The following is a 19,658-nucleotide window of genomic DNA, read 5'->3' on the forward strand; positions in this document are numbered from 1 at the left end:
TTTTTTTTTTTAAGGAAATTAGGCCAGGCATGGTGGCGCACACCTTTGATCCCAGCACTGGGGAGGAAGAGGCAGGCAGATCTCCTGTGAGTTCAAGGCCAGCCTGGTCTACAGAGTGAGCTCCAGGACAGCCAGAGCTAAGTAGTGAGGCCCTGTCTCGAAAAAAGAAAATAGTTTTATTTTTACTTGTTTACTTTATATATATGGTTTTTGTCTACATTCATGTCTATACCATGTGCACACCCGGTGCCCTCACAGGCCAGAAAGGGGCATCAGATCCCCTGGAACTGGAGTCTCAAATGGTAATGAACTGTCATGTAGGTATTGGGAGCTGAATCCAGATCTCCTGGAAGAGCAGAGCCGTCTCTCCAGCTGAGTTTTCTACGTCTAAATCACTACATGGTTTGTGTGTGCACACGTGTCTGAGCTGGCACAAATGCCATGGTGCTCACTCGCATGTCAGAGGAAACTTGTTGGAGTTGGCTCTCTCTCCTTTCACCGCGAGGGTTCCAGGGATTAGACTCCGGCAGTCGGGCTTGGCGGCAGCTGTCTTTATCCGCTGAGCCACCCAGTTTCTCCATCTTTTACATACAATCGAGAGAAGGAAGAAGGTGGATGAGGATCCCGGAGTGAGAGAAGAATGACAGGTGTGGGAGACGGTGACGCGGGCCTGAAGGAAGCAGGGCAATCTGAGAAGACAAGGTCCCACCGTCTTCTGGAACACTGAAAATGCTGGGGTTTGGGGTCTGCGGACACGGAAATCAGGCAAGTTCCTTCTGAAGGAAACCTTGCCTATCACCGATTTGTGTTTTCCAACCCCCAAGTCTGAAGGGCAGTAAGGTGTGGTGATAGATTGTGTACCCTAATAAAATTTGCCTGAAGATCAGAGGACAGAAGAAGCCACTAGATTAAACATAGATGCCAGGCAGTGGCGGCACACACCTTTAATCCCAGCACTTGGGAGTCACACGCCTTTAATCCTGGCACTTGAGATCTCACACTTTTCATCCCAGTATTTGGGAAGCACACACGCCATTAATCCCAGCACTAGGAAAGAAGTGATGGCTGGGCAGAGGAAGGTTTATAAGGCGTGAGCAGAAGGGAACTAAAGGCTTATTCAGCTGGAGCCTTTCAGATAAAGGACTCAGAGGATTTCAGTCTGAGGATTCGTGGAGTTGGTGAGGTGAGACGTGGCAGTGGCTTGTTCTTTGTCTCTCTGATCTTTCAGCATTTACTCCAATATCTTGCTCTGGGATTTTTTTGTTTTGTTTTGTTTTTGTTTTTGTTTTTGTTTTTCGAGACAGGGTTTCTCTGGAACTCACTTGGTAGCCCAGGCTGACCTCGAACTCACAGAGATCCGCCTGGCTCTGCCTCCAGAGGGCTGGGATTAAAGGTGTGCAGCCACCACCGCCCGGCTTGGGATTTTTATTAAAAGACCAATTTAGCAATTTGCGTCACAGGAAGGAGGGGCAGGGAAGAGGTACCACAGGAGACAGGTTCCAGTCCCTTAATATAGGCTTGGAAATGCTGTCCCCCCCTGACACCAGGCTGAGGCTCTCTGGAGATGGGGGTACTGGATCCACTCTCCTTTGGATTAAGATGGGGGAGATTTAAAAAAACCAAATCACCGCTGAGCAAAGTGAGAGGGGGAGGGGCCGACGCTGGACGTTAAGCTTTACCTGGTGGTGTTGCAGAAGGCGTTCAGTGAGGTGGTGGGAGAGTTCTACCCTGTTTCCAGGGGCTTGTCAGGACTTGGGAGGGAGCTGTAACACAGAGTTCACTCATGTGGAAGTGTGGGGGCACAGGAGGTAAAGGTTCTTGCCACCAAGACTGAGCTAAATTCTAGCCCCTGGGTCCATGAGGTGGAATGAAAGACCCAACTTCTGTAAACTGTCCTGTGACCTCCACTGAAATGCCATGCTGTGCCCATCTTCTATACACAATAAGCAAAATGTAGTTAAAAATTTTTTTTCCTCTTTTGAGAGCAGGCTGCATACTGTAACCATGACTGGCCTAGATCTTGCCGATTAGACCAGAGGTACATCTGCCTTGGCCTTCTAAGTGTCTGGATTTAAGGCATGCATCAAACTTTTTTTTTTTTTTTTTTTTTTTTTTTGTGCTTTTCAAGACAGGGTTTCTCTGAGGAGCCTTGAGTACCCTGGAACTCACTCTGCAGACCAGGCTGGCCTTGAACTCAGATCCACCTGCCTCACCTCCCAGCACTAGGGATTAAAGGCGTGCAGCACCACCGCCCGGCCCATGCTTACTTTTTTTTTTTTAGACAGGGTTTCTCTATGTAACAGCCCTGGCTAACCTGGAACTCACTTTGTAGTTGAGGCCGGCCTCAAACTCACAGAGATCCTGCCTCTGCCTCCCGAGCGCTGGGATGAAAGGTGCAAGCCACCACGGTTAAACTCTTGCATCTGATCCCTTTCTGTTCCGTTGTCAATTCCTATTTCAGGACTGTGTAGGAATCTGTGGATGAACTGAGCTCAATCCTTGAGGCTGTGTTTACGTCAAGAGTGGAGATGAGCAAAGAGGCTGAGAACCTGGTTCCAGTATATAATGGACTGTGCCAGAAAAAGCTGCTGTAACTCCCAGGAGTCTGCAGAATCTCAGTGAATAGAGTGGGAGTAGATGGGGAGGGATTTGTTCAGGTGTCAACCACCAGAACCCTGAACTGTGGCACATGAGTGCAAACCCAGCACTTGGGAGGCTGAGGCAGGAGAATCAAGGCTGGCCTGGGTCACACAGTGAGATCCTTCCACAGATAAACAAGAATGGAAGGGAGGGAGACAAACAGCACAAGTTAAATTAGAAGTCATGCGCTGCTCCCAAGGGTTGCAGCTATGGAGACTGAGCCTGGGTGTCTACCGGGAGAGAAACGAGAGCCGGAACCTTCTTTTGGGAAGGAGGTGGAGGAGGAATTCAGGAAGGGAGCTTATATCCACCAAACTGATGGCAAAGGGCGAACTGGGGTGCTGCTCATTTTCCCAGGGAGGGCTGAGGCAGCTCTTGGTGCCAGTTTGGATGCAAAGATGTTTAGGACCAGTGTAAGGCTGCAGAGTTCTGCTCTACCCAATGAAGGGCAGCAACAGATCTTAGGGCTCACCCAATCCAGAAGGCACCCACTGTAGGCTGCAGACGTGTTATTTGAAATACAAAATCTCCCCTCCTCCAAGTTGGGAAATTTCTAGTTATTTTAGTTCAGTTTATTTTGTATTTGTTTTGGAGAAAAGGTCTCACTATATTGTATCCCTGATTGGCCTAGGACTTCCAAAGACCTGCCTCCCGAGTGCTGGGATAAAAGCACATACCCTATCACTCAGGAGACAACGGCAGGCAGATCTCTGTCCAAAAAAGAAAAGAAAAAAAAGGAAGGAGGGGATTGAGGGGCTAGAGAGAGAGAGGTAGCTGGGCTATTGAGAGTGCTTGATGCTTTCACAGGAAACAGGTTTGTTCCCAGCACCCACATCGTAGCTCCCAACACCTGTAACCACAGTCCCAGGGGATCTGACACCCTCTGGCTTCTGAAGGCACCACGCAGGTATGCAGTACACATATATACATGCAGAGAAATACTCATAAAATAAATTGGAGAGTTCAAGACCAGTTAAGGCTACAGGGTGAAACTAACAAGGACCAAAAAAGGCACCACCAGCCATTTACTGCCTTTGAGTGAACTATGTCCGACCAGTAATCCCAATTGGAGATTCCATAACCTCTTCTCGCATGGCCTGCAGGGACATTTCCTTCCTGAGGCCTGGATATGGCCCAAGGCGGGGCAGCAGTGCAGAGCAGATGTGTGGAGATGATCAGTCCAGTCTCTGTCTCTTACTAGGTCGTAGCTGACTGGGGAATGTGGTGGCTGCTCCCATGCCCAGTCTCAGTTTTAAAAGCAGCAGGTTACAAACTCAAATGCTCAAGCGGAACAGCAGGCAGGTGGCAAATGGAAGTGAACATCCTGTTTCTTTATTCTTTTGTGAGGCAGTATTCATTATGTAGCTGGCCTCAACCTGGCATCCTGCACAAGTACCCTGGGTACTAGGGATATTGTGGCACAATGACTGCCCTAGGAATGAATATTCTTCAGACTAAATACTGCTTTCCTGTATCAATGATGTTTCTTTTCTCTTCTTAAATACTTTACTTTTTAATCATGTGTATGTGTGCCTGTGTGAATGGATGCCACGTTTGTGGGTACCAACGGAAGCCAGAGGTGTTGAATCCCCTGGAGCTTGTGTTACTGGCAGTTATGAGCTGCATGACCTGGGTGCTGGGAATTGAACCCATGTCCTTTTGGAAGAATACACATTTTTAACCACTAAGACATCTCTCCAGCCCCCAAGACTTAACTGTTAACACAGTCAACTGGCTTATTCTCTTTCCCCTAGTACTAGAGGTACCAGTGTTATGGTATACGCCTAAGTTCATTATTTTAAAAAAAAATTATGTGTTTGTATGTATATGTGTCTGAATAAATGTGCAACACATGCATTTGTGTGCCAGAAGATGATGTGGAATACCCTGAAGTTGGAGCTGCAGGCAGTACAGGCTTAGTTGTGAGCTTCCCAGTGTAGAAGAACTGAAGGCCTCTGGACGAGCAGTAAGCACTGAGCCATCTCTCCAGCCCCAGTTTTTTTATTTTTTAAATCTGAGATAAGATCTATGTAGCCCTAGCTGTCCTGGACCTCAAACTGTAGACCAGGCTGGCTTCAAACTCATAGAAATCCACCTGCTTTTGCCTACTGAGTGCTGGAATTAAAGGCGTGCAACCACCACTGCCCGGCTGGGCTTTTATTTATTTTTATTTACTTATTTTATTTTATTTTCAAAACAGGGTTTCTCCGTGTTGTCCTGGATCTCGCTCTGTAGACCAGGCTGGCCTCGAACTCAGAGATCCGCCTGGCTCTGCCTCCCGAGTGCTGGGATTAAAGGCGTGCATCACCACCGCCCGGCCGGTTTTTACTTTTTTAACGAGTTCTCATCTGCTCACTCTTTCCACTTCTCTATGCTTTACCAAATTACCTCTGGTCAAATTATGTAAATCTCCTATTAGCTTGAGATTTGAGTGGTTCAATTATTCTTGTGCCCAGAGCATGGAACGGCGTTCAACTTTTCTTGCTTTTGAAACAGGGTCTCCCAGCTGACCTGGAATTTACTATATAATCCAGGCTGGCTCCAAACTTCTGATCCTCCTACCTTGCCCTCCTAGTGCTGGGATTAAAGCTGTGAGCCACCACGGCTGCCCTAATTTTGAATGAAGGCGTCTTTCATAGGCAAGCCCGGTACCACGGTTTTCTGACAGTGTCTTGCTATGCAGCCCGGCCTCCAGACGGCCTGTATCGCAGCTCTTCAGGGGTTCCCTATCCCGGAAAGAACAATTACTGACATTTATTTTAGAACTGGGCACGTTTATTAGAACGCAAATACGCTCAAACGAATCATTTTAATGCTCATTAATACTTACCCCCGCCCCCCACCTGCCTAAAGTAACCTGTACTAGATTTCCCCCCCCACCCCCCGGCCTAGGGATTTTTTGGCACTCGAGACTCCGCCCACCGGGCCCTAAGTGGCGGAAGAACCTCACGCTACGACGTGACACCTCACACCACCGCGGAGACTTTCTGACGTTACGCCGGCGGCGTGGGAGGGGCGGGCCGGCCGGCCGGCGCTTCCCCCTTCGCGGCTCTGGCCCCGCCCACGCTCGTTGGGAAGCAACCGCGGCCGCCAGCCTTTAAGGTGGCTCGGGACCTGGAGACCCAGAGGTGCCCTAAGCGCCTGCGCGGCCTCCTTCTCCGCGGCGAAGGGCTAGACCGGCCGGATCCGCACACTCGAGCCTCCCTCTCCTTGCCGGAACTAACCTCCCGGCGGCGCTCCCTCTCCCCCCCAACCCGGCCCGCCCGCGCCCCTCCCCGCCCGCGCTCCTCCCTCTCTCCTCCCCCGGCGGCGCGCACGCGCTCCAGGCCGGCTCGCGCCCTCTCGCTTTCCACCGGCCCGCGAGATTCCCCCCCTCCCCTTCCGCCTCGCGGCGCCCGCTTCCTCGCGCCGCCGTCTTCTCGATCCACCCCTGACACCGCGGGGCTCCCCCCCCCCGCCCGCCCGCCCGCCAACGGCGGGGTCCCCGGCTTCGCGATCTCTCTCGCTTCCCTCCCGCGCTCTCCGACGGGGGCCCAGCCCCGGGCCCTCTTTCCCTTCCCTCTCATTTCTCTTCCGGACGCTGCCATCATGCTGAAGCCTCAGCCGCCACAACAGACCTCGCAGCCCCAGCCGCCGCCCCCCACGCAACAGGCCGTGGCCCGGCGGCCTCCCGGCGGGAGCAGCCCTCCCAACGGCGGCCTCCGGGGCCGCTGCCCGCCACCACGGCTCCCCCGGGGCCTCCCGCGGCCGTCTCCTCCTGCCTGGGGCCTGCAGCTGCTGCCGGGAGCGGGCTTCGCCGCGGAGCCGAGAGCATCTTGGCGGCGCCAGCGCCACCGCAGCATCAGGAGCGGCCAGGGGCCGTGGCTATCGGCAGCGTCAGGTGAGGACGGGACTTCCTGGCGGGGGAGAGCCCCGAGGAGGCGGCGGCGGCGGCGAGCCCGAGCCCGGCGCCGTTGAGGGGGACCTGGGGGCCCAGAACCCCATGAAGGTGGGGGTGGCCCCTCGTGCCAACAGGTCGGAGGGGAAACCTCTCCGGGCGGTCTCCAGGAGCCGAGGGGCGGCGCTCGGCTCGCTGGGCCTGGTCGCCGCTTGGGGTCTGGGCCCCGAGGGGAGGCGGGGCGCATCCCGCCAGCTCCGTCGGAAAAAGGGAGTTGGGGGGGGGGGTTGAGGAGGTGATGGGGTCCCCAGCTCCATTACCACGAAGGATCTCGCGGTCCCCGGTTTCAGCCAATGGGGAGTAAGCTGCATGAAGGGGTCCCCGGCTGTAGCCAATGGAGGGGGGGCGCGCGGCCCACAGTTGGACCAATGGGGAGGGAGGGACTTGGGAGCGGACGGCTCCCTCCTCTGCCCGGTGTAGCCAGTAAGAAGGGGACGGGGTGGGCGGGGGCGCGGAAGCAGCGGCTACTGGGAAGACTGCAGGCTGGGAAGCTCCTGCGCGCGCGCGCCCGCCCGCCCTCCTCGTACGTGCGCGCGGATGCTGTCTTATGACCCGGGCATTGGCTTGCCCCGGTAACACGTAAAGCAGAGGCGGGGGAGGGAGGGCTTGCATGGAGCGTTTATTAGGGGTGTCTAGTATCGGTGGTTGAGGAGTGGGTGCCCTCGGTTTTCTCGAGGTGTCAATGCGATAGAGTGGCGCTAGACGCAGGCGCAGTGGCTTCTGGTCGGGAGGGGCTGGTAGAGGGCTGTGGGCTTCAGTGCGCAGGCGCAGACCGGGCGAGGCATCCCGGTGGATGGCTTTTGCGGCTGCGCGGTCCCCCAGCCCCGCCAACGGCCCCCTCCTCACCCTCCTCAACCGCCGGTTACATCAGCCGTCGAGGAGCACTGTTACCTGGCGATTGGGGATCCCCTCAGAGTGGGTAGCAGGCTGAATGAGAGCGAAAGGGTGGGGTATGGAACGTATACCCCGGGATTTGTAATCTAAGGCTGCTGAAAATGCTTTTTTCCTTTGGGAGGTAATGTGACTGAGCTAAGTAGTGCTGCATCCGGGATGCCCGAGCTTTCACCTTCGAAACTGAATTAGGCTTTTGGTTTGTTTAATATTGTAACAGTGTACTGGAAGCATGAAGTGCTGGCCTCTTGGAGACAGTCAGAAGGTTGTATTGCATTGGCTGTTCAGAGCGTTTGACAGCCAGTGTTTATTAAATTTTTGTTGGCTTTTTTTTTTTTTTTAATATGGCATTGGAGAAAATGCTTTGGCCGTTAATGCCTACTTTCCTCTTTAATGTGAGAACTTGAAAAATTTTGCAAGTTAATCGGTTGGTAACCTAAATCAGCAAGTTGACATGGTCCATTATTCTAAGGTTCACTGTAAAACTAGTTTATTTCTTCTCTTACAGGGGACAGAGCACCGGAAAGGGACCCCCACAGTCACCTGTGAGTGTCTTTTTTTTCCCTCCTATAGAGACACTAAGAATTAAAATATATGGGGCAGTCTGGTAAGAAACCGAGTCTTTACCTGCTGCCCCTATCTTCCCCTTGTGTGACAGGTATTTGAAGGTGTCTATAACAATTCCAGGATGCTGCATTTCCTGACGGCTGTGGTGGTAAGAGAGCGTTCACTTGGGTGTTTGAGGAATGTGCTGTTTCTGTTCCCAGCAGTGACTTAATCTTCCACCCTGCCAGGGTTCCACTTGTGACGTCAAGGTGAAGAATGGCACCACATATGAGGGCATTTTCAAGACTCTGAGCTCAAAGGTCAGTGTACTTCAATTAGCTTATTTCTGAAGCCGAGGAGGAGAAAGAAACTGAGGCTGTGTGTTGGGTGACACCAGACAGGTGTGAGGGTTTTGCTAAGGTCTCTGGCTAGTCAATAAGGCGGGGCAACATGAGAATTTGGTGTTGAAAGATTAGAAAGGATAAGAAAGAAACAGTCTTTCCCCCCCCTCCTTGATACTGACCCTGGAATGTTGGGAACCCGGCTTTTGTAGTTTGAACTGGCAGTAGACGCAGTACACCGGAAAGCATCTGAGCCAGCAGGTGGGCCTCGGCGGGAAGACATTGTGGACACCATGGTGTTTAAACCAAGTGATGTTCTGCTTGTCCACTTCCGAAATGTTGACTTCAATTATGCTACTAAAGGTATGTGCTAGACTGTGTGTCAAGCTCATTGAGTAGAAGGGTGACCATGCTGACTTGATTATCTTCTAGCACCTTTTTTGGTAGAGATGATTGAGTGTTCCATCTTGAAAATGTATCTTGATGTTTAATAGAGGTCAGTGAATTATGACTGGTGTTATACTTATTCCTGATTCCCTTGTTTAGTTTATAGCTTTTGGGTTTCTCCATGTAGTTTTGGTGCCTGTCCTGGATCTCACTCTGTAGACCAGGCTGGCCTGGAACTCACAGAGATCCACCTGGCTCTGCCACCCGAGTGCTGGGATTAAAGGCGTGCGCCACCACCGCCCAACTGCTTTTCAATTCTTATTTGTTTTGTGTGGTAGGGTCTTTCTGTGTGTGTAGCCCTGGCTGGCCTCCTTGAACTCACAGACATCACATTGTCTCTGCCTCCTGAGTGCTGGGATTATTGGCGTTTGCCACCCCATCTAGATTTGTCATTTAATATTCCTACTGGTTGCCAAGTACAAACATAAAATCTAAATCTGCTGTTTTTTAAAAATTTGCTTTGTTAACTGAAACTACACGGTGTCAGGGAGTGAAGATGAGAAGAGAGATGTATCAGCTGACTCTTGCTCTTCACCTCTGCCACACAGACAAGTTCACTGACTCGGCCATTGCCATGAACTCTAAGGTGAATGGAGAGCACAAGGAGAAGGTGCTGCAGCGTTGGGAGGGCGGCGACAGCAACAGCGATGACTACGATCTGGAATCCGATATGGTACGGGCTCCTTTCCAAAGACCAGGACAGGCTGAATGTGGTGAATGGGCTCCTTTACAAAGACCAGGACAGGCTGAATGTGGTGAATGTGGGCTCTGGTGTAGGTGGAAGAAGTTCATTCTTTTCTGGTGTGTGTAGGCCGGGTTCATATTTTTTTTTTTTCTCGAGACAGGGTTTCTCTGCGTACCTTTGCGCCTTTCCTGGGATTCACTTGGTAGCCCAGGCTGGCCTCGAACTCACAGAGATCCGCCTGCCTCTGCCTCCCGAGTGCTGGGATTAAAGGCGTGCGCCACCACCGCCCGGCTGGGTTCACTTGTTTTGAAGTCTGTTCTTGGAACCAGCTGTTGGTTCTTGGAAAGGAAGGTGGAAAAAGGGTCAACATTGACTACTGTTAACATTTCTTCATGGCATTAATTTTTTATTGTTGTAAAAAGTATAGGCAGGGGAGGGGGGAACACCCTTAATCCCAGCACTAGGGAGGCAGAGGCAGGTGGATCTCTGGGTTCCAGGCCAACCTGATCTACAGAGCTAGTTCTAGGACAGGAACCAAAACTACACAGAGAATCCTTGTACCGGGGCTGGGGGGGGGGTATAAACTAGGCATGATAACTCATACCCATAATCCAGCCTTGGGAAGTTTAGGAAGAACTGTGAGTTCCAGGCCAACCTGGACTTATATAACAAAAGCCTGTCCTTCTTAAACAAAGGAAGTAAAATGGTGCATAAGGTGACTGCTGTGTAGGTCCATATTTCTCACAAAAACAACTCCTTCAATTAAAGTGGTATAAACGAGGCTGGCAAGGTGGCTTAGCAGATAAAGGTGCTTGCTACCAAGCCAAGTGGTAAAAGGAACAGATTCCTACAGATTGTCCTCAGGCTTCCATATGCCTGCTGGTGCCACAGGAACAGACCTACAAAATGTCAACTCTTTTTAAGTTTCTTTAAAACAAACAGAAAAAACTTATAGAGAGCCATGGTAGCACTTCTGATTCCAGAGGTTAGAGCATGGAAGCAGGAGGACCAAGGGCTCGAGGCAGTCTTTAGCCTCCTTGCATTTGGGCCACATGAGACCCTTTCTCAAAAACAGATCTTGTTGGGCTGGAGAGATGGCTCAGTGGGTAAAAGCATGGGCTGCTCTTCCAGAGGTCCTGAGTTCAATTCCCAGCACCCACATAGCAGCTAACAATTGTCTGTAACTCCAGTTCCAAGGGATCTGACTCCGTATACACAGGCAAAACACACATAAAATCTTTAAAAAATCTTGTTAATATGTGTGGTGGTGGCCCATGCCTTAACCCCAGCACTTGGGAGGCAGAGATAGGCGGATCTCTGTGAGTTCAAGGCTATCCTGGGTTACCGTGTGAGTTCCAGGAAAGGCGCAAAGCTGCACAGGGAAACCCTGTCTCAAAAAACAACAACAACAAATCTTGTTAATGTGTACATGTTGGTTCATTCTGTTTGTGCCAGAGGGGTTTTTTTTTTTTGTTGTTGTTTTTTATTTTTTTTGAGACAGGGTTCTCTGTGTAGCTTTGCGCCTTTCCTGGAATTCACTTGGCTCTGCCTCCCGAGTGCTGGGATTAAAGGTGTGCGCCGCCGCCGCCTCCACCCGGCCTTGTACCAGAGTTTTTAATTTGGTGGAAAGGAATGGCATGTCAGTTTCTCTTTCTTTGGGTTTTAAACATTCTTCCTGTTCTCTCCTTAGTCCAATGGATGGGATCCCAATGAGATGTTCAAATTTAATGAGGAGAACTATGGAGTGAAGACCACCTATGACAGCAGTCTGTCTTCTTACACGTAAGTGTTTTGGAAGTTTGAGGGTGGTGGTGTTGGGTGGGTAGGGTACAGGACTTGCTATTTAGTAAGACAGACCTCTGCATGAAACAGTTTTTTTGTATGGTGTGTGTTTTTCTGGGCTTATTAGTAGTCCTTCCTCATGGTTTGCTGCTGAATTGCTTTCCTTGTGGGTAGAAGTAACCTTTGTTAATCTGGGAATGTAACTCAGTTGTCAAGTACGTGCTATATAAGCATAAGGTCCTGAGTTCTGTCCCCAGCAGCCCTATAAAAAGGGAGGGTGGTGGTAAACCTTGCGGGGTGGGGGGATTGCTTGCTGGCCAGCCAGCCTAACCTAATCTGAGTCTCCCAAATACCAGTGCTTTGCCTAGGACTTGGTAGCTGTCTTTTGAGTATATGCTGACTAAATTGCGGGTTAAGTTCACTAGTAGAGCTTGTTTGACACGTGCAAGGCCCTGGGTTCAGCTCTCAGCACTACAAAAGAAAAAAAACTAAAGAAATAGATTGACTGCCGTGGACTTGAACTGGTCATGGGGTTGCAGCAGTGTTGTCCGTTCATTGTGGTCGTGCACTGGGGGTGTACTTTCAGGGTTCCCTTGGAAAAGGACAACTCAGAAGAGTTTCGGCAGCGGGAGCTCCGTGCAGCCCAGTTGGCTCGAGAGATTGAGTCGAGTCCCCAGTACCGCCTGCGGATTGCCATGGAAAATGATGATGGGCGAACAGAGGAAGAGAAGCACAGTGCAGTTCAGCGGCAGGGTTCTGGGCGGGAGAGCCCCAGCTTGGTGTCCAGGTAACTAGTGGGGTGGCCAGGAAGAGCTTCTGTACGTTGTTGTTAACTTCACCACCTTACTGTGTGTGGGTTAGTTAATACCTAGTAGTTCTCAGTTTGAGGTCTAGAATGAAGCCTAGAAAGTTGGTAATTTGCAGTAAGAGACTTGGGGAGTTTTAAAAGTTTTTTTGGGCCAGGAAGCATCAGGTGCATGCCTTTAATCCCAGCACTTGCAAGGCAGAGGCAGTCAGATCTCTGAATTCGAGGCCAGCCTGTTGTACAGAACAACTTTCAGCACAGCCAGGGCTACACAGAGAAACCCTATTTCAAAAAACAAAACAATTTTTTTTGTTGTTGTTTTGGTTTGTAGTTTTCCTTCGTTAATGTATTTGTGTGTACTGTTTCTGTCACAAAAAAAAAAAAAGAAAAAAGAAATTTCCCGGGCTGGTAGGTGATGGCACACGCCTTTAATCCCCAGTACTTGGGAGGCAGAGGCAGGCAGATCTCTGAGTTCAAGGCCAACCTGGTCTACAGAGCGAGTTCCAGGACAGGCTCCAAAGCTACACATTGACACCCTGTCTTGAAAAACAAAATAAATAAAAATAAATGAGATTTCACATGCACAGAATCTCATAAAAGGGTCTCCTTGGCCTTTGTGATAGGTGAAGAGTGGTAAAATTGTGATGCTCTTGGCCACTTGGATTGGGTCTGAGTTGAGAAATGATGTCCTAAATTCATAGATACACATTGTACTATGACAGATGAAGTGTGATAGTGGAAACTGGGGTCAGGTGTGGGATTGATTTAGAAAGGCTCCATGTTGTTACAGTGGGTGGATTTGGGGCCTCCTTCCCTTACTTGAGTCTTTCTCCAGGGAGGGGAAGTATATCCCTCTGCCTCAGCGAGTTCGGGAAGGTCCCCGGGGAGGAGTCCGATGCAGCGCTTCTCGAGGAGGACGGCCTGGCCTTAGCTCTTTGCCACCTCGTGGCCCTCACCACCTTGATAACAGCAGCCCCGGCCCTGGGTCTGAGGCACGTGGTATCAATGGAGGTAGGTTATGTGGTGGAAGAAACGGGAAGATGGGAAGGGTGAGCAATAGGATTTTAAGTGGTTGGCAGGATCATGTCAGTGTTCATGTAATAAACAGCTGTTTTTTTTTTTTTTTCCTTCACATTCAAAACAAAACAAAACAGGCCCTTCCCGAATGTCCCCCAAGGCACAGCGGCCTCTGAGAGGTGCCAAGACTTTATCTTCGCCCAACAATAGGCCTTCTGGAGAAGCTTCCGTTCCTCCAACACCTGCAGGTAGAGAATTTCAGTGGGGATGGCTACAGGCATGGGTAGAGGTTTGTACGTGGGGTTGGGGGTGGTGGTAAATGAGTTGTTGAAATGCTGGGAGGCAAGTTTTGGGAAAGACCTTGGTTTCCCTCGTTCTAACCTGTCAGTCCGTGGGTTGTAGCTGGTTGTCAGATGTTTTGTTGAGACTTCGGTGTTGTTAGCAACATTTAGAGCAGGAGAAGCTGCAGCATTTCCAGTCTTTGGTGATAACCGAGGACACCATTTTCCTGCCTGTGTTACTTACCTCCCCTGGTCTTGCGCAGGACATTAGGACCCTGAGTGTGAAATCCTTGGAAGCTTTCTTTGGGTTTCCCCCTCTGTGCATGACTTCCTGGCCAGCACTAACGGTTGTATAGCTCTCTCTTTTCTTCCAGTGGGCCGGATGTACCCTCCACGGTCTCCCAAGTCTGCTGCCCCCGCCCCAGTCTCGGCTTCCTGTCCCGAGCCTCCCATTGGCTCAGCAGTAGTGTCCTCTGCCTCCATCCCTGTGACATCATCAGTTGTGGATCCTGGAGCAGGCTCTATTTCCCCAGCGTCTCCCAAAATTTCCCTGGCCCCCACAGATGGTAAGAACTAGGTCGACGACGCTTCAGAGCTGTGGGGTATAACTGGATGGCAGGATCTTAAGGTGTCTCTCTTTTCTCAGTAAAAGAACTCCCGACCAAGGAGCCCGGTAGGACTTTGGAGGCCCAAGAGCTGGCCCGGATAGCTGGGAAAGGTGAGGGTGTTTTACTCTATGTGGTCCCATTTACGTGGAGTATTTCCCTTTGGAAGTTTGTGGGGATTCAAAAGCAGTGCCCATCTGCCTTTGGGTTTCATTTTTCTTTTAAGATTGTCAAGAGCTCATTCTTCAGTTTCTTGTCCTGGACCACTAACTATTCCTCTGTAATCTTTCAGAAAAAAAGTGTATTTTCTCATTTCACTGTTTTCTCATAGTCCCTGGGCTTCAGAATGAACAAAAACGATTTCAGTTGGAAGAACTGAGGAAGTTTGGGGCCCAGTTTAAGGTGAGTGAGGCTTGTAAAGGAGCTAGGATTTAAGCAGGATGTGGGATGTGTTGGAGCAAAGGCCAAGTGGGTGGGAAAAGATGAGATCCAGCAAGAGTGAGTGTAGGAGGTAAAGAGTGGGGTCTGGAGTGGACAGTATGATCCATTGATTATTTCTCCTCCCAGCTTCAACCTAGTAGCTCCCCTGAGACCAGCCTGGATCCATTTCCTTCCCGGATCTTAAAAGAAGAGGCCAAAGGAAAGGAGAAGGAGGTGGATGGCCTATTGACTTCAGATCCCATGGGATCCCCAGTCTCCTCCAAGACAGAATCCATATTGGATAAGGAAGATAAACCCTCCCTGGCAGCAGTAGGGGCCACTGAGGGGCCAGAGCAGCTCCCGCCATCTTGCCCCAGCCAAACTGGCAGTCCCCCAGTGGGCCTCATCAAGGGAGATGACAAGGAGGAGGGCCCTGTGACTGAGTAAGTGGTGGTGGTGGCGAGTATCTGGTTCTTACCAGCTGGTGAGCATGGCTCAAGAGCTGGCTTTATTTTCTCTTACAGACAAGTAAAGAAGTCTACTTTGAACCCCAATGCCAAGGAGTTCAATCCAACAAAGCCTCTGCTGTCTGTGGTGAGCTGACTGTTGCATGTAGACTTGGGGTTCCTGGAGGGGAGAGTAGAGTGGTGTAGGAGAGTGCTCCAGTGTCAGGACAGCACACTGTCCCCTGTGTGAGGAGGGGTACTGCTGGAGTCTGGGCAGTAGCTGTTAGCCTGGCTTTGGAAAAACAGTGGCATCTCCAGGCTTGAGTGAAGAGGGCTGCTGATCGATTCTGACAGGTTACTTTTGTTCTTACTTTGGGCATGTCAGGTATCTGTGTGAGGGTTAGGACTATTAGCATCACCAATCAACTGACTTGGCTTTAACTGGTGTACTCATGGGGCGTCTGGATTTTTTTAGGCAGCCGTTTAGGGCTCTCTGCCTGCTTGCTCTCTAAGTTTGAGAATGCCCATCTTGTGGTTTGCTATAAAGCTATAAGAAAAAATAGAGCTGTATTTGGTACACCTCATTCCATGGATGTTCGCTGTTAATTTAAAAAGGCAGGGATGGCATTAGAGAAATAACGTCTTCTCTTGTCTCTTACAGAACAAATCTACCAGTACTCCCACTTCCCCAGGGCCCCGTACTCACTCAACACCTTCCATACCGGTGCTGACCGCAGGCCAGAGCGGGCTCTACAGTCCCCAGTACATCTCATATATACCTCAGATCCACATGGGACCAGCTGTGCAGGTAGGAGAGGGACTCGGGGAGCCAAGGAGAGTGCTGGGAGTCCAGCTCAGCCTTGCTGCCAGTGTTGATGAGCGACCCGTTGAGCCCCGGTTCTTCTCCTTAGGCACCTCAGATGTATCCATATCCTGTATCCAATTCGGTGCCTGGGCAGCAGGGCAAGTACCGGGGTGCAAAAGGTGAGCAGGGTTGTTGGGAAGGACGGTTGGGGCTGCCTCGTGCCTCCTGGCACATGAGGCTTGAGCTGTGCACTTGCACTGTTTACCCTCCACCCACAGGCTCGCTTCCCCCCCAGCGCTCAGACCAACACCAGCCAGCCTCAGCCCCTCCGATGATGCAGGCTGCCGCTGCTGCTGCTGGCCCACCCCTGGTGGCTGCCACACCTTATTCCTCCTACATCCCCTACAACCCACAGCAGTTCCCAGGCCAGCCTGCCATGATGCAGCCCATGGCACACTACCCTTCACAGGTACAGAGTCCACCTCTGAGGGTTCTGAGGGATCCACCCCGAGTGAGGGGAGCAGTGTTATCTGAGTGTGGTGGCCAGCTGTGGGGTTGGCAGTGCCCAGATTGTAACAAGGCATTGAACCCTTGCTTTCGGGTGTTCCCTCTGAATTAAGTGTGTAGGATCTTTAAGTATCTTATGACTATTGAGGGCTCAGGCAGCGCATGGAAGCTGACAGGACATACTAGGCTGCTCTGCTTACCACTTGGTTTCTTCCACCAGCCGGTGTTTGCCCCTATGCTTCAAAGTAACCCACGAATGTTGACATCGGGAAGCCACCCCCAGGCCATTGTGTCATCCTCTACTCCTCAGTACCCCTCTGCAGAGCAGCCTACCCCCCAAGCCCTCTATGGTGAGTTCTGGTGCCCGCTCCTTCACTGGGCTGCGTGCCTCTATCCATCTGGGGTGTTGAGCACTTGGTCTCATTCCTTCCTCCTGCAGCCACTGTTCACCAGTCGTACCCACACCACGCCACGCAGCTCCATGGCCACCAGCCGCAGCCGGCCACCACGCCTACTGGGAGCCAGCCGCAGTCCCAGCATGCGGCCCCCAGTCCTGTTCAGGTGCCTGTAATGTGGGGAGGGGGTTGGGAGGGCCGAGTGGTTGGGCCAGGAATGGGTGGCTAGAAGGCGGCTAGATAGAGCTGGGTCATTCTTCAGCAGAGAAACAGGTGAGCAGGTGGTTTTCCTGCCTAGCAGAATAGGTGGCACTCATACTTCCTTCCACCCCGGCAGCACCAGGCGGGGCAGGCCCCACACCTGGGCAGTGGACAGCCACAGCAGAATCTGTACCATCCAGGGGCCCTAACAGGCACGCCGCCTTCTCTACCACCGGGACCTTCTGCCCAGTCCCCTCAGAGCAGCTTTCCCCAGCCAGCTGCTGTGTATGCCATCCATCCCCACCAGCAGCTGCCCCACGGCTTCACCAACATGGCCCATGTTACCCAGGTAGGAACCCAGGGATGCCAGAGCACGTGCTGTGAGGGTAGTCCCATTTCAGTGCTTTACCTCTTCGCAGTGCTGCTTTGATAAGGGATCTCAAAGTGTCCCGTCGCACTGGGCACTGAAGCTAATTCTCTCCACAGGCCCATGTCCAAACTGGAGTCACAGCAGCCCCGCCCCCACACCCCGGGGCACCCCACCCGCCCCAGGTGATGCTGCTGCACCCCCCCCAGGGCCATGGGGGGCCCCCCCAAGGCGCGGTGCCCCCGAGTGGGGTGCCTGCACTCTCAGCTTCCACACCCTCACCCTACCCCTACATCGGACACCCCCAAGGTGAGCAGCCTGGCCAGGCGCCTGGATTTCCAGGAGGAGCCGATGACAGGATTCGTGAGTTCTCGTTAGCTGGGGGAATTTGGCATGGAAGAGCTGAGGGGCTGCAGGTGGGGCAGGATGCACGGGTTCTGGGTGGGGATTGAGGGGTCTTGGAGGCAGGGCTGTCCCAGAGGGCGCCCGCCGACCCACACCTGTCTGTGAAGTATGTAGGGTGGGCAGAAGCCACAGTCGCCGCCGCCAGGGGCTTGCTCCTGGCTCTGTCCTTTGCTTCCCTCCGTCCTCGCTCAGTTGTGATCCAGCAGCCCCCCTCCCCACTGCCTCCCCAGCTCTCAGTGACCCCGACTGTCTCCTGACTTAGCCGAGGTAAGGTCAGCGCAGCAGACAGGGCCAGACTGGGGCGTGGGGGGCTGAGCTGGGCAACTGAGTAAGGGCTCTCTGGCCTACTGGGAAACAGCGATTGACCTGTGCTTCTGACAGCCCCCTGAGACTCCTGGAGGAGGCCGCTCCTCCCCACACCCCCACACCCCCTGGACGCATTGACAGAGGGACAGCTGCTCGGGTTCTAATGCTCCTGCTCTCTCTCTCTCCCCTCCAACCAGTTCAATCTCATCCCTCCCAGCAGCTCCCCTTCCACCCCCCGGGGAACTGAAGATTGTCCTGGCCGCGACCTGAGACCTCCATGAGTGGAGGGAAGAGTGATCTATGTCTCTTCCCCCCAGCAGCTCGGACCAGTCCTAGCCCCGCCCCCAACCCCTTTCCCTTGGGGAGCTGGGGAATTCCTGCCAAGCACCTTGAATGGGAGGGGTCCTTGAAGTGGGCAGGGCTGGGGTCCAGCGGGGGTGGGGGAGGTTCCTGCTCTGCCCCTGCCGGGTCCCACCCAGTCTTGTCCTCCCATCCTCTCATCTATCCCCCCGCTGGAGACGGAAGATCTTTTATTTTCTATTATTTATAACCTCAGACTTGGGCCCCCTGTTCTTCCCCATTAACTTGAGTATCCTGTGTGAGAGACCGACAGACAGATGCCTCAAGGACTTTTACTTTTTATTACATAAAAAATTTTAAAAAAATAAATAAAAAAAATAAAATTTTAAACTAACTTAACCCGTCTGTAGTTTGGCTTTTTAAAAATAAATCTGGGCCAAGCAGTGGTGGCTCAAGCCTTTAATCCTAGCACTCGGGAGACAGAGCCAGGTGATCTCTGTGAGTTCTGGTCTACAGAGAGCTCCAGGATAGGCTCCAAAGCAACACAGGGAAACTCTGGCTCAAAAAACAAACAAAAATCAGGTTTAAATTTTTGTCTTTTTTTTTTTTTTCATCCCCATCACGTAAAACTTACATGGTTGGTTTTGCCTGTGTGTGTGTGTGTGCGCGGGCGTGTGCGCGCGCGCCATGTGGATGCTAGTGACAAAACCCAGGTCCTCTGCAAAAGCAACAAGTGCTCTTAACCATTGAGCCATCTCCAGCCCCACCAAAGGTGTTGTTTCTTTGGTCTGGGTCTCTGTGTAGGCAGTTCTAGAATTCTTGCTCTAGACCAGACTGGCCTCAAACTCGGATTCATCTGCCTCTGCTTCCCAAGTGCTGGGATTAAAGGTGTGTGCCACCACTTGGAGGCAGGCACCAAAGATGTTAAAGAGGGGTTTAGAATTCTGTGACCTAAGCTTGGCTTCTTTCAACAGGCAATTCTTCCAGGACTGAAGATGGGGAGGGCTTAGTGGTAGAGATGCTTGCTGTGGGGAGGGTAGGAAAAGCCCCCAGAATCTGGGCATGGCTGTGTTTTGGTGAGTGAAAGGGATGGGGAAAGAGGGAAGGTTGACATTCTGGGCTGACGGTACAGGAAAGCAAAGGGAAGCTGGAAATCAATGACAGTTTAACGTGCACAGAACCGGAGGGTGCAGCTGTCCTTGAACACTAAATGGGAAGATTTCAAATTTTATCATCTTTGGGTAGGTAGCTCAAAACTCAAGGCAGTTTAGCTTTGTGACATCAGGAACTTCCTGGATGGTGGTACTTTGTGGTTTTCCATGTCCTTCTTGTCTGCTCCTTAGGCTGGAGCTATAGGAAGCTTCTTTGGTACTCAAAGACTTAAGTTTTTTGGTTTCTCAAAACAGCTGTAAGACTGGACCTAAGAACCATGACTCCTGAGTACCCCGGTATCTTGTTTTGGGTGTTTCTGGGCTCTTGAGACAGGCCCTCAGGTAGACCATGCTGGCCTGTACTCTTGCCTCTGCCTC

At 51.8% G+C, this 19,658-nt stretch overlaps 1 protein-coding gene across 1 annotated transcript; it reads left to right on the forward strand.

Annotated features, from left to right (window-relative positions):
- Positions 1-6,094: 6,094 nt before the first annotated feature.
- Positions 6,095-18,523, forward strand: Atxn2l (ataxin 2 like). Its single transcript, XM_037210695.1, is given in 24 exon segments — positions 6,095-6,337; positions 6,340-6,520; positions 7,977-8,013; positions 8,127-8,183; positions 8,263-8,334; positions 8,568-8,718; positions 9,351-9,475; positions 11,178-11,269; positions 11,856-12,056; positions 12,910-13,085; positions 13,229-13,339; positions 13,747-13,938; positions 14,019-14,090; positions 14,309-14,379; positions 14,545-14,840; positions 14,922-14,991; positions 15,505-15,651; positions 15,755-15,827; positions 15,927-16,117; positions 16,376-16,505; positions 16,595-16,716; positions 16,888-17,100; positions 17,238-17,427; positions 18,050-18,523. Coding segments are annotated over 24 exon segments (3,129 nt in total). The 5' UTR covers positions 6,095-6,228; the 3' UTR covers positions 18,100-18,523.
- The last annotated feature ends 1,135 nt before the right edge of the window (positions 18,524-19,658 follow it).

The sequence above is a fragment of the Peromyscus leucopus genome, chromosome 1 (assembly GCF_004664715.2).
Source record: "Peromyscus leucopus breed LL Stock chromosome 1, UCI_PerLeu_2.1, whole genome shotgun sequence".
NCBI classification, from domain to species: domain Eukaryota; kingdom Metazoa; phylum Chordata; class Mammalia; order Rodentia; family Cricetidae; genus Peromyscus; species Peromyscus leucopus.